Raw genomic sequence first — 25060 nt, 5'->3', positions numbered from 1 at the left:
TCATGTGGAGGAGTGGAGAATCAAGCCCTATTCTCCAGATTAGTATGCTGCTCTCAACCAGTCGAACACCTCTGCCACCTCACTCTCCTGTATACCAGGCTCAAATTTACTTTACAGCTTTACACAGAGAGTGATTAAAATGTGGAATTCAGTCCAAAGGCGATGGCTACAGGAATAAACAATAAAGAGGGATTAGAATCAGGGGTAATCAAATTGCGGCCCTTCAGATGTCCATGGACTACAATTCCTATGAGCCCCTGCCAGCGGATGCTGGCAGGGGCTCATGGGAATTGTAGTCTATGGACATCTGGAGGGCTGCAGTTTGACTAACCCTGGATTACAGATTCATGGAGGGTAAGGCTATCATTGGCTACTAGCCATTTTCCCTGAGGGAAACTTCCACATTCAGAGCCACTAATCTTCTGAATTCCAGAGCCAGGAGGCAACATCAGGGGAAGACTTCAGTCTCTATGCCCTGTTGTTGGACCCTCCAGAGGAACTGGATGGCCACTGGGTGAGACAGGATGCCAGATTAGATAAGACTGTCGGTCTGATCCAGCAGAGCTCTTAAGTTCCTCTATATCTCAAAGTGATTCTTCCTTCTACCACATGGAAATTATATCGACTTACCGTCCCAGTTGGGCTCTCAAATATACCAATCTTTCCAGCTTCCAAGACCTGATATAGCTTAGCCATGAATTCTTCTTGAATGGGATATGGTGTATAAGGAAACGGAAATTTCATCTTGACTGTTCCCGGACTTTCCTCTGCTAGCTCCTGAAATGTAAAAGACACCCATAAGTGTACTTTACTAATTGCATATTTATCATTTTAAAAGGAGAACATTAGAGATGAATAAGGAAATATTTCCTAGCAAGGCTGGCTCTCTCATAATGTCCACAGGTAAAGCTGTCCAAATAAAATTCAGCCACATCTATGGGCTAAACAGCCAAACCTGCAGGAAGTTGAGGTGGCCGTGGGTAGGCAGGAAGTTGTGAGTTCCTGCATTGTGCAGGGGGTTGGACTAGATGACCCTGGAGATCCCTTCCAAGTCCATGATTCTACGACTCTGGAAGCAGAGTTGACAGTTCCGCCCAGTCCAGCACCTTCTTTCCCGAGTTGCAAAACCAAAAGTAGCCCAACCCACTCTGAACAACCGTTCCTCAAAGGCACATTGCCTCTGAACATGGAGGCTCCATTTCTCTGGGTGTTGTAATCCAGGGGTAGTCAACCTGTGGTCCTCCAGATGTCCATGGACTACAATTCCCAAGAGCCCCTGCCAGCAAATGCTGGCAGGGGCTCTTGGGAATTGTAGTCCATGGACATCTGGAGGACCACAGGTTGACTACCCCTGTTCTAATCTATGGGACCTAAACCAGTTCTTTCGGCTTCCCCTCTAGGCTTCGGCAGCCGCCTCAGCCTAGCCAAGCCCAGGCTGTTGCCAAGCGAAATAATAGAAGAAAGCCAAGAGAAACGAGAGCGGGCTCGTGGCCTTGCCACCCCACTTCCCTTCTCACGATCGCCACGAATCGCGGTTCCGAGCCTCCCTTACCTGTCCCGCTGGACCCTTCCCGGCCGCCATCCCTCTCGGCGCCCCCGCCCCCTCCTCCTCAGTGAAGGGCCCTTGACGTTCCGAGGACGACCAGCGGCTCTTCGAAACGGGCGCCAAAGGGAAAGCCGGCTGGCCCCGCCTCCCACGCCTGCGTCACGCGCCTCCTCCTGGCGAGGAAAGCGCTAAGAGCCAAAGAGGACAAGAAATGCCGCGGGTGTTTAGAACGCCCCGTAGAGCTCAGGCGCGCGCCAGCACCCCATTGGTGCACAGAACCTTCCCCGGGCTCGATTAAGGCTCTCGCTATCCAATCAGGGCTCGGTTGCCATGTGACGTCTCATTCAGTGCCTCTCAGGTCGGGCGTGTTTGCTTCCCGCGGACTGAAAAGCCCCGCTGATTGCAGTTTTGCGCTCAGATGGTTAGGCCAGTAAAAAGTACTGTACTATTTTGAGGATAGCTTCAGCAGGTCTAAATTTTTGGGGGATTTATAGACCGCCTTCTCTTTGGGAACTCAGGGGCTGCACTTGCCAGCTTGGTGTAGTGGTGGAGAGTGGCTTCCAATCTGGCCAGGTTGAGTCCCCGCTCTTCCACATGCAGCTAGCTGGGTGACCTTAGACTCATCACAGTCCTGATAGCCCTGTTCTCTCAGAGCTCTCAGCCTCACCTATCTCACAGGGTGTCTATGGTGGGGAGAGGAAGGGAAGGCAATTGTAAGCCACTTAGAGACTTCTTTGGCCGGTGAAAAGCAGGGTATTAAAAATAGCTTTTCTTCATCTTCTTCCTTTTCATCCTCACAACAGTCCTGTGAGGCTGGCTAGGCTGACAGAAATGACAAGCCCAAAGTCACCCATCAGGCTTCCATGGTAGAGAGGGGATTCACACCTGGGTCCTCCCAGAGCCTACTCTGATAAGCCTGGTGACTACTACAGTAGCCCACTTCAGGAAGTCTTTTCTTTACCAAGAAAGAAATGTGAATTGGCCGATTCCGCACACAGAGCCTCATTTAAACAGAAACAGAGGACAGTAACCAACTAAACAACTATTCCACACTGGCTCTTCCATGTTCACCAAGATGGCTCCATTTGTTTGTATTAGAGGAAGATGCCTCTGCATGCCTGGACAATGGGTAGTGTGATATTGCTCTGCGTGTGTGTGTGTTCTCTTCCTCATGCATAAGATGTCTCTCTTTGCCTGGCCTTAGAACTTCTTCACCTTAAAAACTAGAGAGCAAGGACGTATGCTCTGAAATCCAGCTTTAACACACTGAAACGTCCTTTTTGTTCTCTCTCCTCATGGGCCTGCAAGGAGCAGGACACTCGAGAGGAGGATCTGTGGCTCAGTGGCAGAACATCAGCTTGGCATGCAGAAGGTCCCAAGTTGAATCCCGCCCTGTCTAGTTCAAAGGATCAGGTAGGAGGCTATGTGAAAGGCCTCAATCTGAGACCCTGGGAAGTTACTGCCAATATGAGTAGACAGTACAGACTCCGGTGGACCAAGGCGCTGATTCACTACACAGCAGCTTCATGTGTTCGTGGGGGTTGTGTGATCTTGATAATTATACTCCCCACATTTGTGTGTTAACCCATGCCACCTTCCTTGTGATATCAGATTAGCTGATTACTTGTGACGGGGAGCAGTATTCTTTTAGACTTTTCTCTTTCCTTTCACCTGCAACATGGATGTGAACTGAATCTACCTCAATATATATTAACTTTTTAGCAATATACTTGCTAGGAGTTTCTTTACTGTGCTATTTTGCTCTGTATTAGCTAATACAGGATTGCCCAAGCAGGGCTTCATGAAACCCTGGATTTTCAAAACCGCCCTGGAAGGGTTTCTTGAATGGATGGGAATTAATTAATGCTTAACATTTTTAAAATTTATTAAGCATTTATTGGATGATATGATCATATATGGTCACGCTGACCCCCCCCCCCATGTCCAATGTGGGGTTGAGGAGAAGGGCCCTGGGTGGGCGTGTCCACAGCTCTGCTTCCCAACCATATTCTGCATGATTGTGCCTCTTCTGGGTTTTCTCGAAGTCTGAAAAATGTTTCAGGGATTTCTCAAGGGTAAGAAAGTTGAGAAAGGCTGAGCTAATACAAATCCCCAGTACTTTGCTCACTAAACAGAAGACTAATTGCAAAGAAATAGTATTGGAAATATCTCTGAAGACAAAAGATAGCATGCTACAGTAGGGGAGGAAAAGGAAGCTTTTATTTTTAAATGTGCAGCCATCATACTAACAGCAGCAATGAACCAGGAGTCCAGAACACAACAGGACTTTACACTAGGTCAGAACCCAACAGTAAGGTGCATTAAGGCCCATCAACTGGGACAGCAGCAAAATATTTTAGAGGGACTGGGGTAACCAACAACTTGCTCACTTGCTCTAGTCACAGTACTGTCCCTATAGAAACTTGATTCCGTAGTTGTGCCACTTCATTCAGCGGGACTTATGTTCAAACAAATGTACCACAAACAGCAAACAAGTTCGTACTTAATCCTGGAATGGACTGTTAACTCCAAGTAACTACCGGAGGGTGGATGGGTGAAGATCAACTGAGTTTAAATGACAAGAGGCTATTCTTGATAAATATGGCTAACTCAATCCAGGTTTAGGAGGTCTTCTAAAAATATTAAACATCATGCAAAGAATGGTGACAAACATTCTAGAGATATTTTCAACCACGTGACAAGGAATAAAGCCTAACAATAAGGTTCATTTCCCTCAGCAGGTAGCATTTCGAATTCACTAAAAGTATACACTACAAATGTCATACAGATCTAAAAATTGTAACTGAGAAAGGATGCTAAATTCTGTTTAGGTATCTTTATTCTCCAGCCCTACGGTTCTCAAGATTCCCTGGAAGAAACCAGAGGACCACTAAACCATTTAAGGTTGTAGAAACGCCAATGTGCTTGTGTTCTACAAAGACTTTATTCAAAGAACGTAAGAACTAGGCTCCGAAAGACAGCTTTACACAATGAATTGCCCTTTTGAGCCGATCCCTGCCTGCAAATCTTAGCTTAACCAAAAGCCATTGGTTCTTACTAAGTCCTGCTTACAAGACAAGATTAGTGCTGAAACACATATACAAGTAGAGGTTAGCCCCATCATTCAAATCAACTTTTTTATTATTTAGGTTGCTTTCGAGCACCCTTTCCATAAATATCCATTATGAAAGATTCTCATTGGCTTTTTGTAGATTCCCAGAAACGTTTTCATGGCAGAACCACACCAACTCTTCTGTAGACTCATGTGGCTTTCTTTTGGGATTCCCAATTGTGGAGCTACCACAGTGGAATCAACATTCAGTGAACTGCTTAAGTACGCCTCTCGTGTATTTTCTTGTGAATAGAAATATAGGAACTCTGCTTGAAGCGTTTACCGCATTCAGGACACACGTATGGCTTTTCTCCTGTATGGATCCTACCATGGACAGTAAGAGCCGATTTGTGAGTGAACCTCTTTCCACATTCATGACACGTATAGGGCTTTTCTCCAGTGTGGATTCTCCTGTGACTAATGAAGGTGGACAGAAGGCGGAAATTCTTCCCACATTCTAAGCACTTGTGGGGTTTCTCTCCCGTGTGGATTCTTTGGTGGTGATGAAGCGACGCTTTTTCTCGGAATCTTTTCTCACACGTCACACACAAATAGGGTTTCTCTCCGGTGTGGCTTCTTTGATGGGAAAGGAGGTGTGTATTCTGGCTAAAGTTTTTCCCACACTCTGTACATTTGTAAGGTTTCTCTCCGGTGTGAGTTCTCAGGTGCCTAATGACATTCGACGACTGAGAGAAACTCCTTCCGCACTGAGGACACAGGTAGGGCTTCTCTCCCGTGTGGGTTCTCCGATGTTTGACAAGATCGGCGTTCCGAGACATTGTTTTACCACATTCGGCGCACTTCAAGAGGTTCTCCGCCATGTGGCTGTGCTGGTGGCGCCTCAGGTAATGCTTCTGACTGAAACATTTCCCACATTCGCTACACTGATGAGCCATTTTGTCCGTGCACTTTTTCCGAAGTTGGTCAGTTCGTCTGATCTGTTGATCAGAAAGACACAGCATGATGCCTTCGCATTTCTCCAAGAGAGTTTTGTGAGGAGAACATTTCACTAGTTGCCTTGCGATCATTTTTCTGGCTCGCTTTTTGGACTCGCGCCCGCTCTTTAAAGCATCACTCGGATCAGAAACTGGAAGATGATTCCCCGGGGGCCTTGATTCGGCATCGTTTACAGTCTCAACTTTGATCACTAGGATGAAAAAGAGAAGGCAGATGTGATTGCCCGCCTAAATATATTCCCGTCTCCTCCATGCTATAGAATCATTAAATCCTAGAGTTGGAAGGGACCATACAGGCCATCTAGTCCAACCCCCTGCTCAATGCAAGATCAGCCTAAAGCATCCAGGAGAAAGATCTGTCCAGCTGCTGCTTAGAATCATAGAGTGATAGAGTTGGAATGGGCTAGACAGGCCATCTAGTCCAACCGCTGCTCAGGGCAGGATCAGCCTAATGCATCCAGGAGAAAGATATGTCCCCCTCACTGGCAGTCTTCAAGCAGCATCTGGACCAGGGGTAGTCAAACTGCGGCCCTCCAGATGTCCGTGGACTACAATTCCCAGGAGCCCCTGGGAATTGTAGTCCACGGACATCTGGAGGGCCGCAGTTTGACTACCCCTGATCTGGACAAACACTTATCAGGCTGGATCATGCATTGAGCAGGGGATTGGACTAGATGGCCTATAGGCCCCTTCCAGATCTATGAGTTACAGAAGAAAAGGGGCGGGGGGAGAAATCGGTCTGCTGAGACTTTACAGACTCCCGAAAGGGGGAGGTTGGGTGTCCACTCCCCCATTTCTGATTGATTCCCAGCTAGCTGATTTTTTAAATCCTAAAGAAGGCCAATTAAAACTAGGAAAACTAGACTAGTGAGATTTCATCCATTTCACTGATAATCAGCTAAACCTTTAGTTGATTTATTGGCAAGAGGCAGCTTTAATTGGTGAGGCTGAAGGTTAAGGGCACCCGTGTCCCTTCTAGAGAGTTGTTCTGAGAATCTAAAAGAAAACCTTAAACAGTAACTTTCCTTGTGGTAAACAAAAGCTACCATTCACGACTCGCCCGTAAATCATTTCACGGTCCCTTCAGTAACTCAAAAAGGCACCTACAAATGGGGCAATATAGACTTGCTTATATTTTAATGCTAATTAATTAACTGATCAGTTAACAGGCAGGTGATAAATCAATTAAATGATTTCAGTCAACACAATGACCTAGAGATGACATCTAATAAAATCGTCAAATGCCACACTATGTTTAAAATCCACTTTTCAGATAGAAAGAACACCTTTACCAGTGGATGAGCTTGAAAATATCTGATTAGGATAGGCTTTCCCAGCTAGGGTTTCTTGATGAGCCTGGAAAGGTTCCCCTAAAGGGTGGGAGTGAATTTTTTATATATTTTAAAAAATTGTTACATATATGACCATATATAATCATGATGACCTCCTAAAAATGGCCAGTGTTGGGTGTGGAGGGGGTGGGAAGGAGAAGGGCCCCAGCTGGGCATGTGCACAGATCGGCTTCCCAATCATATTCCGCACAATCACAATACTTCTGGGGTCTCCCGAAGCCTAGAACATTAGTTTTCTCAAAAATGTTGAGAACAGAGAGGAAGCTCGCTGATATGGTATGTCTCTATCTTGCCTGCAGTGCTACAGACACAGTGGATGTACACAGAATTGAATAATTTTATTTTTCAGGGGTGGGGGTAGAGTTGTCAGCTGAAAATGGAACCATACTCTGGAATTTTATTTTTTTTTAATTACTGTTATTATTAGATTTATAGACTGCCCCTCTACGCAAGCAGGCACAATCAGTTTTGCAACATAAATTAAAACATCCTAAAATCAAAACTACCACCCGCACCCCAACTGTCTTCAGTCTAGCCTGCAGACTGGCTTTTGGCCAGGAACATATGTTTATGGTTATTAGATTTTTAGACTTCCCTCTCAGTGAGCCCAGATAAAGGGGGGTGGGGGCTAGAGAGAAGAGGCAAGAGGCCCATGCGACATCAAGCCACCCTGGCCTCAACCATAAACTGGCAGGAGAGTGCCCATCTTACAGGGCCTGTGGAACTCTAATAGCCCTGTCAGGGCTCTGATCTCAGATGGCAACTCATTCAACCAGGCTGGGGCCAGGGTCATATAGAGTTCCTTGGTCTGGACCTTCAAATGTTGAATTATCCTCCTGCCCAGGGTGAAGAACTAAGGGGCTAAGCATGTTAAAAAGCCACAAGAGATACATCTTTTATGATCACAACAAAAAAAAAATGATTCAGAAGCAGGAAGCCTTTCATTTTGAGAGATTTCTGGCCCAATTAAGTTTGGTCCTCACCTCCTTTAGTATCCTTTGGCTCCTCCATTTCATCGGCGCTCTGGCAACCCTGGGTACAGGCCCGGAGTCTTTGTTTCATCCAGAAGAGCATGGCAATGTAAGGAACTGGGAATAAAAAAGATCTTATACACCCCGGCACTAGCACTAGCAGCAGCAGCAGCAGCAGCAGCAGCAGCAGCAGAAGAAGAAGAAGAAGAAGAAGAAGAAGAAGAAGAAGAAGAAGAAGAAGAAGAAGAAGAAGAAGAGGAGGAGAAGGAGGAGGAGGAGGAGGAGGAGGAGGAGGTGGTGGTGGTGGTGGTGATGGTGGTTTTTATATGCCACTTTTCTCTACCCAAAGGAGTCTCAACACGGCTTACAATCACCTTCCCTTTCCTCTCCCCCCCACAGACACCCTGTGAGGGAGGTGGGGCTGAGAGAGCTCTGAGAGAACCGTGATCTGCCCAAGGTCACCCATGTAGAGGAGTGGGGAATCAAACCTGGCTCACCAGATTAGAAGCTGCCGCTCTTAACAACCATTCCAACTCTCAGCTGAGGAAGACTCCACAAAGAAGACTTCCCAAAATGTTAATGCAGTTCAGATGAGCCGATGTAACCAGAAGTTGCCAAAAGATGCGGGGTGTTTTGGAAGTAAGCCTCATTGAGATGAATCATGGTTACCATTAGGCCCGACCTGAGGGCCCATTCTGCACACATGGACAATGCACTCTCAATGTACTTTAAAAGTAGATTATTCTGTTCCGCACAGGAAAACCCAGCTGGAAAAGCACATTGAAAGTGCATTATCCAATGTGTGCAGAATGGGCCCTGGATAGCCCAGTCTTGTGAGATCTCGTAAGCTTAGCAGGGTCACTCCTCATTAGTCCCTGAACGCAAGACCACCAAGGAAGTCCAGGGTTGCCACAGAGAGACAGGCAAGGGCAAATTACCTCTGGACATCTCTGGCCTTGAAAACTCAGAAGTTGCCATAAACCAGCTACGACTTGACGGCACTTTGCAGCAGCAGCAGCAGCCTGCACAGTGTGAAAGAAGTAATTTTAGATGGCCACTTCTCCCGGCCAACATCCGTGAGCAAGACATGCTTGGAAGGGGCTACTCTGCAAAGAGCCAGTTTGGTGTAGTGGTTAGGAGTGCGGACTTCTAATCTGACATGCCAGGTTCGATTCTGTGCTCCCCTACATGCAACCAGCTGGGTGACCTTGGGCTTGCCACGGCACTGATAAAACTGTTCTGACCGAGCAGTGATATCAGGGCTCTCTCAGCCTCACCCACCTCACAGGGTGTCTGTTGTGGGGAGAGGAAAGGGAAGGCGACTGTAAGCCGCTTTGAGACTCCTTCGGGTAGGGAAAAGCAGCATATAAGAACCAACTCTTCTTCTTCTTCTTCAAAACAGATTTTGAGGGTGTGATAGTTGCATAGTACATCATGCAGTTATGTGGATATCGGAATCCCTCTTCCGCCTCCTCACTTAGAGTCCTCAATCCATTTATTATTTTAAGCAACCTGCATGCCTATTACGAGTGAAAAGGTAACTTCTCTGATCCCTTGAATCTCAAAACAGCTTACATTCCCCTCCCCTTTCCTCTCCGCACAACAGACACCCTGTGAAGGAGGTGAGGCTGAGAGAGCCCTGATATCATTGCTCAGTCAGAACAGTTTTATCAGTGCCGTGGGGAGCCCAAGCTGGCTGCACTGAATCAAGCCCGACTTGCCAGATTAGAGGTCTGCATTCCTAACCACTACACTAAGCTGGTGTTCTGGATATAAGCTTTCATGCACATATATACTTCTTCAGATATCTCATTCCAGGAACCTTCATGTGGTGCCTTCCATGAAGGCAGATTCAGGCAGGTGGCCGTGTTGGTTTGAAGCAACAGAGCAAAGTTTGAGTCCAGAGGACCTCCAAGTTTAATTCTGGGCATAAACTGTTGCATGCTTCCACACTTCTTCAGATGCACATGAACCTTATGCCCAGAATGCAACTTTGTCTGCTTTAAAGGTGCCTCCGGACTCAAAAATTGTTCCATTGCTTCAGGCCAACATGGCCGCCCACCTGAATCTATTTGTTCTTCTCTTTATATATATAAATTACTATCTCGCTACTATTATTGTTACTATTACTATTTTAAGCCAGTTTGGTGTAGTGGTTAGGAGTGCGGACTTGTAATCTGGCATGCCAGGTTCGATTCTGCGCTCCCCCACATGCAACCAGCTGGGTGACCTTGGGCTCGCCACGGCACTGATAAAACTGTTCTGACCGGGCAGTGATATCAGGGCTCTCTCAGCCTCACCTCCCTCACAGGGTGTCTGTTGTGGGGGGAGGAATGGGAAGGCGACTGTAAGCCGCTTTGAGCCTCCTTCGGGTAGGGAAAAGCGGCATATAAGAACCAACTCTTCTTCTTCTTATTATTATTATTATTAGTATTATACAGCCTAAGTTTTTAAAAATAAAAACTAACTAGCACAGACTTCTCACCCGAGTTTCCCCCCACTGCAACCACATTCTTGATTATGTACCTTGGAGACTAAAGAGCCACTGAATGTGAGAACAGAATCCACGGGCCAAACGCTTGGTCCAGAAGGGAGAATTCAGTCTTCCCTACAATGTCTCCAAGCCCGCTCCATTTGGTTTCACTTTCCCTCTACTTGGAGGTCCTCTGGCCAGCAATGGAGAAGCAAAGACCACGCCCCTTTGCCACCCAAACAATTAAGTACAGCTTGACAACCACTTGGACAGCCGGCACCTTTGCTTCTTGCAGTGGCACCCGGCTGGGTCCACAGACTGTAGAAAGAACAGGTCAGAACCACCATGTTGCAAGTGTGGGGGAAGAAACCTTTTTCAATGTCTCCAAATTCAAATTAATACACTCACTAGAAGAAAACTGACATAGCAAAGTGAGGAAGTCCACCTCATTTAATACCATGACGGGTTTTTTTTTTTCCTGGAAGAGAATGGCTTTTACACAGGAGAGAATTTGAACACAGTCTCATTCCCCCTGCAGTGGTATAGTCCCTTTGTGCAACTTGTTGCTGGCACAGTCTACTGTGGAGACATATGGAGCAGCCTTTCTGCTCTGTATTGGTTAGCTCTTGTAAAGACAGCTTAATTCTGCATAAAAGAAGGTCCTGACTGATACTTAGGTGGAAACTTCCTTTGTGCTAAGCAGCTATGGAGGAAGCTGAAGGGATCGTGCTATAGACTTGCCCAACTCTGGCTGGGATAATCCTGCCTGGAACCAAGAAGTGGGTTGCTGACCTCTAGGTGGAGCTGGGAAGAGCCTCTTGTGGCACAGAGTGGTAAGGCAGCAACATGCTGTCTGAAGCTGTCTGCCTATGAGGTTGGGAGTTCAATCCCAGCAGCTGGCTCAGGGTTGACTCAGCCTTCCATCCTTCCGAGGTCGGTAAAATGAGTACCCAGTTTGCTCGCTGGAGGGTAAACGGTAATGACTGGGGAAGGCACTGGCAAACCACCCCGTATTGAGTCTGCCATGAAAACACTAGAGGGTGTCACCCCAAGGGTCAGACATGACCCAGTGCTTGCACAGGGAATACCTTTCCCTTTTGGTGGAGCTTGGAGGCTCCAGGAATTGTAACCAATCTCCAGCTGGCTTGGTGTAAGGCAGAAATGGCCAAACTGTGGTTTTCCAGTTGCCCATGGACTACAATTACCATGAGCCCCTGCCAGTACAATACTGGTAGGGACTCATAGTAATTGTAGTCCATACACATCTGGAGAGCCACAGTTTGGCCATCCCCGGTGTAGTTGTTAAGATCAGCGGTCTCTAAACTTGAGAGCTGGGTTTGCTTCCCCAGTCCTCCTCGTGCAGCCAAATGGGTAGCCTTGGGCTAGTCACAGTCCTGTTAGAGCTGTTCACACAGAGCAGTTCTATCAGAGCCCTATCTGCCCCATCTACTTCACAGGGTTTTGGTTGTGGGGAGAGGAAGGGAAGGGAAGGCAATTCGGGTGGGTGGCCATGTTGGTCTGCAGCCACAGAGCAAAGTTGGAGTCGAGAGGACCTCCACATTTAATTCCAGGTATAAACTGTCATGTGCATCACTTCAGATGCACACGAATGCCCAGAATGAAACTTTGTTGGTCTTAAAGGTGCCATTGGTCTCAAACTTGGTAGTGAAAAGTGGGGTATAAAAACCAACTCTTCTTCAAGCTAGAGAGATCGGTTCCACTTGAAGAAAATGAAGTCTGTGGCACTGTATCTTGCTAAAGTTCCTTCCATCTTCAAATCCAACCCTACCCAGACTAAACCCCCAAGTCTCCAGGGATTTCCCAGCCTGGCAACCATATCAGTAAAGGGAGGTGGTGGTGGATCATACCATCAAATCCCACTTTAAGGGCTATGAGCTGACAAAGACATGTTTATTATTACTCGTCCCATTAACTACAACGTTCATAAATCAATGAAGTTCACATGCATATGCATGCAACCATCACTCCCATGTGACAGTCTGAAACCCATGAAAATTTCTCCTTAGGCTAACTTGTTTATATCCCTCTTTCTAGTGAAAAGCAAAATCAAATGGGGTGTAAAATGTCAAAGTGGACAAACAAAAGAGGGGGGGCATTCTTCAGCTGAAGCACAGAGAGCCAGGTTGCTGATTGGGGTTTGAGGAGTAAGGATCAAAAATATGAACCAATAAGCAAGTTGACTGGCCACTTGCTTAACTTCTTCCTCCTTGGTATAATAATATTCCAGAACCAAAATAGCTTGAAAAAAAAATATGTATTTCTCAGCCCGGCTGGTTAAAATTTGTCCCTCCCAAAGTTAAAACTGAACTCTGACAACCAATAAAAGCTTTAGGTCACTCAACCCCATGAGAGGTCATAGCAGATGGACCTCCAGTTGGGTTGACTTCCTGATCTAAAGATTAAGATTCAATTCCTACGCAACTCCCTGCCTTCCCCTGCTCATACATCACATTCTATAAGACCAGGAATGTTTTCATGGATTAATGCTATGATTAAGTTTAAAAATGGCAACGGGGCAGTATGAAAACAAGGCGTCGATCTGGAGGCCATCCGACAGCTTTGCCAGTCAAGACGAACAGGAAAGAATTTTGCTAGGCAGTGATGTCACACAAAGCATCTCTTGTGACCTAACCCACTGCAGCCACAGTCATTTCGCGTCCACAGCTGTTTTGCTTTGATCCCCAAGAGATCAGAGTAGCAGTAGAGGAGGGCAAGCACAATAAAGCGAGGACACAACAAACCCTAAACGTCATTAGCTCGAATGGTTCGTCCTTTCAAAAAACTCTGTGTTCAGCACACCCAACTGTAAAGATGGGCTGGGCCACACAAACGGAGGTTCTCCTGATTGTTCTTGGTAAGCTGGAACGTCTATGCCAGGCTTTCTCAACCAGGGGGTTGTGATACCCTGGGGTTTCTCGATGGCCCGGGGTTTCCCAAATGGGTGGGAGTTAATTATTTTTAATATATATGTTATTTATTTATTTCTTCGATTTGTATCCCGCCACTCCCCAATAGGCTCATGGCGGGCTTGGAAGGCAGCCTCTTATTTTCTCCCATGCTGCCAAAGTCTTTCCTACCCTCCCACCTGTCCATCTCTATATACGTTTGGTTGATGGTTCCATCTTTTTGCTCGCGGTATGGTGGTGGACAGATCCTAGGGGGCTGGGCCTGCTGTGCCTATGTGCCATTGGCCACAAGGTTTGGGGGCCTTCATAAGAGGCTGGTTTCCTGCAGGATAGGGGCATCGCCCCCGGCTGCCGGGACGGCCGTGGCACATGACAGATGTCCGGGGGAACCTGCCATAGAGGCTCATGTGCATCACCTCCCAGGCCTGAGTGGTAGGGGGAGCTTGACTTGGTTGTTGCTCGGACTCCACATGAGGGCCTGCTGGCTGGTCACAGGTTGGGGGAGTGTTTGGGGGGGATCCGCCCACCCCCATGCATCCACTCATATGCATAATAATAACGCTGTGGCCTTTCATGCAAGAAAAGTAAAATCTTGCATCTTCTGTATGCCCAGTAGCCCTGTCACCCTGCTCAGCAATACAATTAGTAAAGGAAATACCATCTTCAAGTATTTAAAAGGATGGAGGATGGAGCAGAATTGGAGGATGGAGGATATGGAGGATAGAGCAGAATTATTCTCTTTTGCCCCAGAGGGACAGACCAGAACGAATGGGATGAAATTAATTCAAAAGAAATTCTGTCTAAACATCCGGAAGAAGTTCCTGCCAGTTAGAGCGGTTTCTCAGTGGAACAGGCTTCCTCGGGAGGTGGTGGGTTTTCCATCTTTGGAGATTTTTAAACAGAGGCTGGATAGCCATCTGACGGAGAGGCTGATTCTGTGAAAGTTCAAGGGGGTGGCAGGGTACAGTGAATGAGCGATTGGGATGTGTGTCCTGCATACTGCAGGGGGTTGGACTAGATGACCCATGAGGTCCCTTCCGACTCTATGATTCTATGAAACCTCCAGAGAAGGGACAACCACAGCTTTATTCAGCCTTGCCTGGCGTATTTCCTTGCCTGACCTGTAGCTCACTCCTTTGCCTCTTCTGTTTGGCTTACACAGTCTTTTCAAATTGGCCGCTCACGACTGAAACCCTGCTTCAGGAGTCCTCACTGGCTGGGATGCCGCTCTCAGAGGCTGAGTATGAGTCCTTTTTCCAGACTCTTGCTGCTCGTCACGTTTTCCATGCTGTTTGCTACAGAAGAGCCGTATACGGCTGCTTCGATCCTGCCATCCAAGCCCTGGATCGGTACGAGAACCATGGCGTCATCCCTACCGGTAAGGCCAGTTGCACCAGTCCGATTGGAAAGGCTGTGATGGGGGGGGGGGGGGAGGCCAGTGAGAGAACTGGGGACATATTTCGTTTTTAAGCTGCCAGATCTCTTCAGCCCATGAGCAGCACCGGAGCCCCCAAATTCAGTTTGAGGCTAATTTCTTATCTGAGGGGAACTTAAATGTATTGGAGATTTTTCACAGGAAGCAGGAAGCGTTTTGGTAAGACTGACAAAATGTCCACGCATTCTTAGCTGTCGGGGTTTTTCCACAAAAATGGTGCCTGTTTCATTAAGGTCTCCAAGAAACCGAGGGTACGCATAGCCGGAATAGTTCCTGCCCTTACTCTTCTTCTTGGTGTAGTGGTTAAGAGGGGCAGCCTCTAATTTGGAGTACCAGGTTTGACTCCCCACTCCTCTTCCACATCAAGCCAGCTGGGTGACCTTGTCACAGTTCTCTCAGAGCTCTCTCAGACCCACCTACTTCACTGGGTGCCTGTTGTGGCGAGAGGGAGAGTAGGTGATTGTAAGCTGCTTTGAGACGCCTTTGGGTAGTAAAAAGCGGAATACAAAAAAAAAAACTCTTTTCCCAGTAGCCTTAGGACAAAAATAATTTCTTTGCTACAGCAGAAGGGCCAGGAGGTGGGTGAAGGGACTATTGGAGCAGGAGGAAAGAGGAGTCAGAGCCTTCATGAATTTCCTCTGCCTTGGAGATGTTAAAAAGATGTGTCATCTCTGCGCAAAATTGTAATTAGGAATCAGTACAGTCAGCATTTCGCTAGGTTCTGTTCACGTGAACAAGTCTAATATAATTGGGGATATCCCAAATAGAAAAATTTGACCGGTAATAATATAATTGGGAAGTATACATAATATAATTGGGGAGGCAGTTATTATAGCAGGACGCCTTAAGGGAAGTCATATGAAGCTCTCCCAAAGTAGTTCTTGCCATATTGGGTACAGTTCATATGCTGGGAAGAGAATGGAGCATGTTTTAGCATTTTATGCAACATGTGCTTTAAGAACAAGGTTATTAGTTCCCTTTTAAAAAGTACACATGCCTAGCCACAAGACACTCCATCCTTAAAGTTGCTTTGTGAAATGCAAGTGACTGCTGGTACAAAATGGGGTGATAAATAATTATTTCTCACCAAAGTTTCCTACATTTCAAAGTGAGCTATGCAAAACAAAAAAACAAGAACCCAGAACCAAACAAACTTGTTTCCCAGAAAAGTCATGCATTTTATAAAATCTCCGTGCTGCTGCAAATCTAATTAAATTAAGCCTCACAAAGCCTGAATGATTTTGCCACACTTCAGTTCCACTAATTAATTAAAATGTATTCTCCCATGCCTGCTTAGCCACAGACCTTTTTGGCTAGCAAGCTAAGCAACATAGGTTCCAATATACATACAGAGGTTTAAATTTGCATACAGAGCGTAGTAATAAATCTACTCCCCCGGCTGAAATGTGTGGCATGTTTGTATTTGCTTTCAGGAGACATTCCTCAAATATGGTCTGAAAGCAACATTTTGAAAAACTCCGCTGCCGTGTTTTTGGCCTTCGGGGTGCCAGGTTGCAAACCGGAGACCCACAGTATGCCTTTAAATTAGTTATATATTTAGAAGCCTGCTTGTGGGGGAAAGACACTGAATCATGGGAGCAAAAGATGGGGTTACCTACGTCGCCCCAATCTCTTACTGCACTGTAAGGTTTCTTGAAACAGTGCCGATTTGCAGGTTGCAGCCTGGCTGTCCTACTTGACACTACATTAATCATTGTTCCAGTAGACGAAAGGGGTGGAAATGCCTCTTTCGGATTCACGGCACATGCTCCGATGGCAACCTGGGGATTACAGGGATGGGGGAGCAGAGTGGCTGAGCCAAGACTAATTTAAGTATCCAGCAAGCATTTATCAAGTGCCCTTCTTCTAAACCTCAGCCTCTCTTCTAGGGTGGATATGCTCCGACTTCCCAGACAATTCCTCCTTTACAGGCTTCTGTGATTTCGCTTTATATCGCTGCAGCATGAAGAAATATTTTGCCAAGGTGAGGATAAGGGGAGTAAGACAAGCTCTGGAAAGGGTAATTGGCAGAAAGCGTAGCCTAAGGGAAGAAGTAAGGAGAAGAGCAGCACTTTGTGCGGGAAGCTTAGCTATTGAGGGAGAGAAGAAAAAGCATTGCAAATCTCAGGGAAACTTCTGGGTAGGGGAGTAAAATCCCCCGCTGTTTGGAGAGGTTAGGATGAAAACATGTCGAGAAGAGGAAACTCCCTTCCCTGCTTCTGCTTGTTTCTCTCCACCTCCAGTGTAAATGCTTTTTCAACAAATGGGTCATTAGAAGCACAGAGAGAGAAGGAATCCCAAAGGTCATCTAGTCCAACCCCCTGCGCAAAGCAGGAAATTCACAACTACTTTTCCCTCCCGGGTGACCATTAAAACTGTCCCCTTAGTCTAGAGACGGCACCTATAAGGCGTATGGAGCTCTCACGTGGCGAAGTGGTTAAGAGTGGCGGCCTCTAATCTGAAGAATCAGGTTTGATTTCCCACTCCTCCTCCACGTGCAGCCAGCTGGGTGACCTTGAGCTAGTCACAGTTCACTTAGAGCTACTTCACAGTTCTGTCAGTTCTGTCTCTCAGCTCTACCTACCTCACAGGGTGTCTGTTGTGGGGAGAGGAAGGGTAAGCTGCTCTGCGACTCCTTCAGGTAGTGAAAAGCGTGGTATAAAACCCCCAGCTCTTCTTCTCCTCTCCAGCATTCTTCTCATCCACACTTTTTGTCACTGCCCATGTTACTTGAAGTTCTACAAACACCCCAATGGGAACCCCAATGCATCACCCCCACCCCCACCCACCAATTTGGCTACAGGTTGGCTTCTTTCGATCCTAAAACTCTGTGAGCAAGAGGGGTCATTTGCAGGTGAGAGTCAGTGGGCAATGGGAACATTAAACACCCTTCACCTATTCTCCCCTGACAAGTCCCTCCTGCACCCACAAACGGTTACCAATTTCCAGGCGGCAGCTGGACATCTCCCGGGATTACCACTGATCTCCAGGCAGCAGAGATCAGCTCACCTGGAGAAAAGGGCCGCTTTAGAAGGTTGGGCTGTATGGCATTATACCCCAATACAATCCCCCCCTCTCCAAACCTCCTCAGGCTCCACCCACAAAATCACCAGGGACTTCCCAACCTGGAGCTGGCACCCCTACATCCACATTAGCATTGAAAGGGTTTAGTGTTCACGTTTCCCTGAAAAGCTACAGTTCTGTTCTTCAGGCTGCTTTCTGCTTCAAGTCTGCACTCAGGTGTGGAGCCCGAGGTGCAAAATACAAGGAGGTCCCAGTACTTGAGCATGGCCTACAGTCCTGTTAATCTCTGCTCCTTTCAGGAAAACACCGAAAAGGGAGGGCCAGCCCTTTCCCAAAGGACTCTTCCATTATTCTGCTGACAAAAGTAACATTCAGTACAAATATGCGCAAGTCCTCCTTTACGTGAGAAGCATTAATTTTGTACTTAGGATTCCAAAGCTGTTTCGGGCTGGCTCACGGTCGTGTCTTTAGCCAACCCACCTGAATACTGCCCAATATTAATTGCAGCTCGCAAGAAAACCACGCTTGGCCCTGGCTGAGAGGGTTTCAAGGAGGGCTGGACACTGACGTGGGGTGGGGGGAACAGCCAGCTCCAGGTTGGGGAATTCCTAAAGATTTGGGGATAGAGCCTGGGGAGGAGAGGGACCTCGGCAGGGTGCACGGTAGAGTCCATCATCCAAAGCATGCCTTTTCTCCAGAGGAACTGATCTTTGTTATCTGGAGTTGAGGTGTAATTCCTAGGGATCCCCAGGCCCCATCTGGAGGTTGGCATCCCTGGCTGCAACAACAGACCCCATCTTACCCCCATTTTAAACCTCCTCTGACCAAGGAGTGGACCATACACCCAAACATGTGATTTAAGCAGGGTTTAAATCTCCAATCCATGCAAAACCAGCTACCCTCTGAAATCTGTGTTTTAGGCCTTGTCCAGACAAACATCTCACTGGTGCCTGTCTTTCATGCAGAAGTGGTGGTTCTCACTGCATGGGACATGTGCTGCTTGTTTCACTTTGAAAACGGGCTGTCCAGGGACACACAAGGTTCCCTGGTAGACATCTGACACAGATTCTTCCGCAGAAATGGCAGATGTCAAAATAGTTCCCTCAAAGTTTCACAATGGTCACTAGCAGCAAAGTGTGAGGAAAGTCTCTACCTGGGCTAGCCAGCTTCAATAGCCTTGGATGGCAACCAGGTGGGACCTCAGGTGGGAGAATCAGGCATTGCTTACCTCTAGTGATGGAACCACCAGCTTTGCAGCTTAGCTTTGGGGAAAGGAGGAAGAAGTTCATTTCAACCCAAGGCTCCACCCCTCCAGCAATGAAGCACATGCTCCGGAGACCTCCCATTTTTGTACACAGGAGTCCTCACACAAAAAAAGCAGCTGGTGCAGCCTGGAACCAATTAAAGCCTTTTGTTCTGTACATGCTCAGAGGCACTCCATTATTCTACTACCCATGGCCCACAATAGAGTTTTGGGACTGAACTGAAGAGAACTTTCCAGGGCCTAGCCAAATTACGTCTGGAGTTCTTTACTGCAGTCTGACCTCCTGTTTATCAAATGGACACAAGGCTGAATTAAATTTTACTTCAGAATGGATTATAATATGCATCTCGCCTCTGAAAACATGTCAAACTTCTGCCCCAATGTCCAAGGCCATTCACCCAGGCCTCTGCAAATGAACACACACAGTACTGCAAAATGTTTGAAAATGTAAATTGATTCCTGCATTGTTCAGGAATGGTGTTTATTGTTTCCCAGAAATGTGCAGTGGAAGAAGGGGTCGAAGAACATATTGCATGGTGTGTCGAAGGGGGTCATCTCTGCCCCATAAAGAGAAGGGTTGCCAAATAACCATCAGAAAACAGCACTGTGGTTCATGCTGGAGGCAGTGGGGTTGTTTGACTTTTGCTTCTGGGCCAGTTGGCCAGGTATTTTTGAGCAAAACTGGTGTTCTTTTCTTTAGCCATTCCACACAACTTCTGTGGAGCTGGAAGCAAAGACCGGGGGAGGGGGGGGTTGCTCCTCCCCCTCCCTCTCAGTGTAATTTTCCTCACTTCTCACTTGGCAAAGAAGGTTGCCAAGCTCCAGTTGGAGTCTGGGGATCTCCCAAATGAAAACTGGTTTCCAGATTACAAAGATTAATGCCCCTCGTCTAATTAAAGGAAGTTCGGACTATAGAGTTCCTGGCAATTCCTAGAGCTACCCTTGACACTTAAAGGTCAAATGGCCTGGAACTGCCCCAGTTCTGACCATATAGTTCCTGGCTACCCTTGGCACTTAAAGGTCAAATGGCCCAGAACTCCCCCAGATAGTTGATATCCTGTCACCCCCCCCCCTGCATTTTGCCTCAGTTTCTACCCAATCAGGTGAACATCAGGGGGACAGGGCCTCAGTTACCTAGAGGTCTCCTGCCATCAACAGGCAAATGTGAACCAAAGGCCCTGAATGGGGTTACCAACTTAAGTGCAGGACCTGAATAAAGCAATAGTCTGGGGGGGGGAGCATGGGGGGGGGTGATAGTAACAACATGAAAAAGCCCCAGATGTGCAGAAAATCTGGATTTGGTTTTTAAATTGAGAGTTAAAAATTTCAAAATGATCAAAACATCACTGGTAGCTTTAAGAAATGAATGTCCTCAGTGGCTGTTGCTAAGCAACCACAACAGTATTGCCAGCTTTCAGGCCTTGCTTTCTGGCAGTAAAAAGCAGGAAGAGAGGGGCAGGGCCCTTTCTAGAATTGTTTTGGCCATTAGGGGAGAACTTTTGGGGTCATGCCTTGGCAGCAACCCCAGGGAACTTTCAACAATGTCCCAGGCCAGGCTGCTAGCTACTGTTCAACATCAACCATTCCCAAAAAACCAGTGACCTGTAGTGGTTAGAGATTCAGAATAAGATCTAGGAGACCGAGGTTCAACTCCCCACTTGTCTGCGGAAGCTCACTCGGTGCCTTTGGGCCAGTCACACATTTCCAGACTAACTTACCCCAGAGGGTTGTTGTGAGAATTAAATGGAGGAGATGAGAATGGTGTAAGCAGCTTTTGGTCCCCGTTATGTGATATAAGTGAAGTAAATATATATCAATATAGCTGGGGGGGGGCAGGAAAATCATAGGTTGGTTAGGAGGAAGTCGGGAAAGGTGAGCATATGAAGGCTTCCAGGAGAAAAGCAAGAGGAAATAGTGTGGGAAGGAGGGTACAGGAAAAAGTGAAATGCCCCCTGCAAGTCGTGGGTTTCCCCACCATGCAACTGGACCATAGTTTTCCTAGGTAGAGACTGCAAGGGGGAAGAAATGAGGGACAGCTGATGACAGGGCCAGGTAAAGGTAGGGTGGTTGGTGGGTGAAAAGGAAAGAAAGGTGCAGGAAAAGGGCAGAGGCAATGAGGGCTGACAGAGGGAAGGGAAATAGTGAGCGTGGGATCAATATGAAATGTCCCTTGCAAGTCCTCAAGGGTCTCCAGCTTCTTCTTTACCCACAATTCTCATGTGACAACAGATGAAACATATGAGCCCTGTTCTCCTTCAGAACGGTGACTGTAACCACTTACTATATGCCTCATCATAAAGAGAATAAAATAGCGGGTGACAGGTGGATGAGAAAATAGGATTGTGTTGGACATTGTTCCACAGTGAGCATCGATGAGCTTCAAGCTTTCATTATACCATGGTCTAGAAAAGTAAGGTAGGCTGGTCCAAATGAAATCCGAGAACGGATGGTTTTGACAAGTTTTAGCATGTTAGTGAAAGAAGGCTACTATAGGATCTATTACATTTCTCTTTTAGAGGGTTCTGTGTCCAGATGAGACAACGCAAATGTCAACAGTTGTAGAGGACAACCCAGAAGGCATTCCTGATGAGATTGTAATACCGACCACAGAGCAGACTTTTGAGCTCCACGCCGGACCCCCCATAACCAGCACAGAATCATTGCCTGGATCTCTTGCCAGCCCAACAATGGCTGCCACAGAGATCTCAAGGACACCTCTCCTCACCACGACCACCAAAGCGCCCCTTGCGAAACTTCTCTCTAGTAGTGCTGTGGAAACAGCCTCCAAACTTGTTGCCCAGATCCTCGCTGCTTTCAAAGCTGCCCAAAAGTCCTCTTCTGTACCCGCCACCTCTGTCTTGGAGCTCACCCCCACTAGCACTGCCACAGCCGCCCCAGAAGCTTCTTCTGCCACTACCATGACAGAAGAATTCTTAAATGAACTCACCAGCACCGCTACCATCATTATGGAGCCTGAGATCCAGCCAGCCACCATCGCAACAACTAATCAGGCTACAGCCATAGGACATGCTGAGTCTTTCCCTGAGCATGCCATTGTCATGGAACATGAGCTCCATCCAGCCAAGATGGCCACCTTTGCAGCACATACACAGGCTACAATCATAGTAAATTCCGAGTCTTTCCCTGGGCATGCCGCTGTCATGGAACATGAGCTCCATCCAGCCAAGATGGCCCCAGTCGCAACTCCTAAACAGGCGACAGCCATAGCACGGACTGAGTCTTTCCCTGAGCATGCCCTTGTCATGGAACATGAGCTCCATCCAGCCAAGATGGCTACCTTTGCAGCACATACACAGGCTACAATCATAGTAAATTCTGAGTCTTTCCCTGGGCATGCTGCTGCCATGGAACATGAGCTCCATCCAGCCAAGATGGCCCCAGTCGCAACTCCTAAACAGGCGACAGCCATAGCACGGACTGAGTCTTTCCCTGAGCATGCCGTTGTCATGGAACATGAGCTCCATCCAGCCAAGATGGCCACCATTGCAGCACATACACAGGCTACAATCATAGTAAATTCCGAGTCTTTCCCTGGGCATGCTGCTGTCATGGAACATGAGCTCCATCCGGCCAAGATGGCCACTATTGCAGCCCATACACAGGCTACAGCCATAGCACGGACTGAGTCTTTCCCTGAGCATGCCGTTGTCATGGAACCTGAGCTCCATCCGGCCAAGATGGCCACCATTGCAGCCCATACACAGGCTACAGCCATAGCACGGACTGAGTCTTTCCCTGAACATGCCGTTGCCATGGAACATGAGCTCCATCCGGCCAAGATGGCCACCGTTGCAGCCCATACACAGGCTACAGCCATAGCACTGACTGAGTTTTTCCCTGAGCACGGCATAATCACGGAACCTGAGCTCCATTCAGCCAAGATGGTCACCACTGCAGAACCGACACAGGCTACAATTACAGCATCTACTGAGTCTTTCCCTGGACTTGCCATTGTCATGGAACCTGAAATCCATCTGGCCACCATCACCGCAACTACACAGGCTACAGCCATAGCACCGACCGAGTCTTTCCCTGAGCATGCCATTGTAATGGAACCTGAGCTCCAGCCAGCCAAGATGGCCACCATGGCCGCACCTACGCAGGCTACAACCATAGCACTGACCAAGTCTTTCTCTGAGCTTGCCACAGCTACGGAGCTCCTTCCGGAGTCCCCTTCTGGCACCACCACCCATACCACCACAACTGCATTTGACACAGGGACCTGCGTTGTGGATTACCCTGAGCCCCTGGAGACTTCCACAGATTCCACCTCATCTACAGCCACAGCTGCTCCCAGTTCTACTTCCCTCTTGCCCATCCACACAGCCAGCACACCCACAAAGGCAACGACTTCTGCCACCTCCTTCACGACCACCACACCATCATGGCCTCTTGTCCCCGGTCTTAATGTTCCCCTACCATTTCCCCCTCTCCAGTCCAACAGTACCCTGCGCATTCTCATCCTCTCTTTTTTCAGAAATAAAGACGTCAAGGATGGGGGTACGGCAGGAATCAACGCTTTGGTACAGGCTGCATTGGGGTCTGGCAACATTGTACAGCAGGAAGAGATCCAGAATCCCCTCCCAACGAATGCCTTGAAGGACCTCTTGTTCCGCTTACAAGATAAGGGTGTGCAGCAGCTGATGCACAAAATGCAGAATGGGATTTCTGGAGAAGAACAGAAGCCACAGTTGTTGTCTAGCGCTCTGCAATTGTTGAGCGCACTGAACCCAAGATCAGATTTCAAGAGCAAGCTTCAAAGATGACAGTGCCGTGAAGGCCCATTTAATTATGGTCTCCTCTTTGGTACAAAAAAGCAAGCTCTGGTCAGACATTTCTCAGGTGTAATGGCTTTTCTGGAAGATGCATGGTCAGTTACAGAGTCTTTGTGGCACAACACCCATCCCAATGAGGAAAGTGGGACCAAACGGAGAAAGGCTTGGTTTTTGAAAATGTGAAGGAGGACAGAAGTCTGTGGACTTTTACTGAGAAGACAGTTCCAAATCCCAGCACTGACTTGAGCTAAGTGGAGAACCTCAGCCTTAACTTGTGTTCCTTACATTGGGATGTCTCTGGTCCTGAGTGAAAAAGAAAAATAAGTCCTTTCATCTGGATCTCCTGACAGGACGCTAATGAAACATTGTGCTTTGCAGGAATTATTAGGACTGTGATGTGGAGAAAGCTAGACCATCCACCTGCAAAGGAGCATTTACTCATTAAAAGCAGATATCGTAATGGCTGGTCAAGGTCTTCTCCATTGGAAACGTCAGTACAGACCATAAACCAGGACTCAGTGAGATATCACCTAACTGCTAGAGTTACCGTCTGCTTGATCCATGTGATTTCTTAAGCGAAGGACTTAACATTTACACTTGAGACAGGAAGATAAAACCCACGTGTTAATTTTTAATTACTGATATAGCTGCTAATTACATACGAAATATATGCCGTTTAATAATGAAAGTTCACCAAATGGCAAGGGTTTGTTGGGTATTATTCAGTCTTAAAAACAGCAAAAGATCCACTTGGGACTGATTACCAATTAGAACTGATAGTGCTGGAGGAGGATCAACTGCTAGTCAGCCTGGGTTTGCTGCATCTTCCAGGAGCTAGTCGTTACAGGGGAGCTAGTCATTACAGGAAGAAACCAATGAGATGTTACATTTTTCAGGGTCACCTTGGGTGGAGGGGTGGGGGAATTCTGAGCAAAGTAGCCCCAGTGTGTCCCATTAGCTCAGAAGAGTCAAGAAGTGAAAGGTCAAAGTACTTATGCTCTCTCTCTGAGACCTTGGGTGTTTCATGCAATGTGAGGACAGTGGTGGTGATAGAGCAGTCATGAACCAAGGAGTTCCTCTGATCCAGAGCATGGTTTCTATTTGCCCAAGTGCACCCATGGAATGTATCATCAGCCTCGAGACCAAGAAGACAAACATACACATATGAAGGACATTAGACCCATGTTTTTATTTGAATGGGCTA

The 25060-nt window shown here is 47.3% G+C and overlaps 3 protein-coding genes across 4 annotated transcripts in view; 1 reads left to right on the top strand and 2 right to left on the bottom strand.

Moving 5' to 3' along the window:
• Window positions 1–1777, bottom strand: part of DDX11 (DEAD/H-box helicase 11) — a 34135-nt gene extending 32358 nt beyond the window's left edge. Inside the window, exons 1-2 of one of the 2 annotated variants that reach the window (XM_077339963.1) lie at window positions 1553–1777; window positions 631–777 (exon numbers count right to left, since the gene is read on the bottom strand). In XM_077339963.1, the coding sequence (XP_077196078.1) occupies window positions 631–777; window positions 1553–1582 (177 nt within the window). In that variant the 5' untranslated portion in view covers window positions 1583–1777. The remainder of the gene's footprint in view (window positions 1–630; window positions 778–1552) is intronic. The other variant, XM_077339962.1, reaches the window with a different exon arrangement.
• A 2238-nt stretch (window positions 1778–4015) lies between these two features.
• On the bottom strand, window positions 4016–5686 carry LOC143838894 (uncharacterized). Its single transcript, XM_077340798.1, has one exon. It carries the CDS (start codon window positions 5684–5686, stop codon window positions 4877–4879), a length of 810 nt encoding a protein of 269 aa, XP_077196913.1. The 3' UTR covers window positions 4016–4876.
• A 7395-nt stretch (window positions 5687–13081) lies between these two features.
• LOC143839130 (uncharacterized) lies at window positions 13082–24500 on the top strand. The gene is made up of 4 exons (XM_077340962.1): window positions 13082–13285; window positions 14500–14715; window positions 16662–16756; window positions 21577–24500. Exons 1-4 carry the CDS (start codon window positions 13243–13245, stop codon window positions 23845–23847), a joined length of 2625 nt encoding a protein of 874 aa, XP_077197077.1. The 5' UTR covers window positions 13082–13242; the 3' UTR covers window positions 23848–24500.
• Window positions 24501–25060: the final 560 nt, after the last annotated feature.

The sequence above is a fragment of the Paroedura picta genome, chromosome 5 (assembly GCF_049243985.1).
Source record: "Paroedura picta isolate Pp20150507F chromosome 5, Ppicta_v3.0, whole genome shotgun sequence".
NCBI lineage: Eukaryota > Metazoa > Chordata > Lepidosauria > Squamata > Gekkonidae > Paroedura > Paroedura picta.
Note: the sequence above shows the minus strand (reverse complement) of the source record. Positions and strands in the feature narration are given on the sequence as shown.

What these genes read in the sequence shown, in the direction of transcription:
- LOC143838894 (XM_077340798.1), bottom strand. Translation starts at nt 5,686, where the DNA reads ATGATCGCAAGGCAACTAGTGAAATGTTCTCCTCACAAAACTCTCTTG.
- LOC143839130 (XM_077340962.1), top strand. Translation starts at nt 13,243, where the DNA reads ATGGGCTGGGCCACACAAACGGAGGTTCTCCTGATTGTTCTTG. An exon ending in GGTTCTCCTGATTGTTCTTG is followed by an intron (nt 13,286 to 14,499) that starts GTAAGCTGGAAC and finishes TGGCTTACACAG; the next exon opens with TCTTTTCAAATTGGCCGCTC. An exon ending in TGAAGAAATATTTTGCCAAG is followed by an intron (nt 16,757 to 21,576) that starts GTGAGGATAAGG and finishes TTTCTCTTTTAG; the next exon opens with AGGGTTCTGTGTCCAGATGA.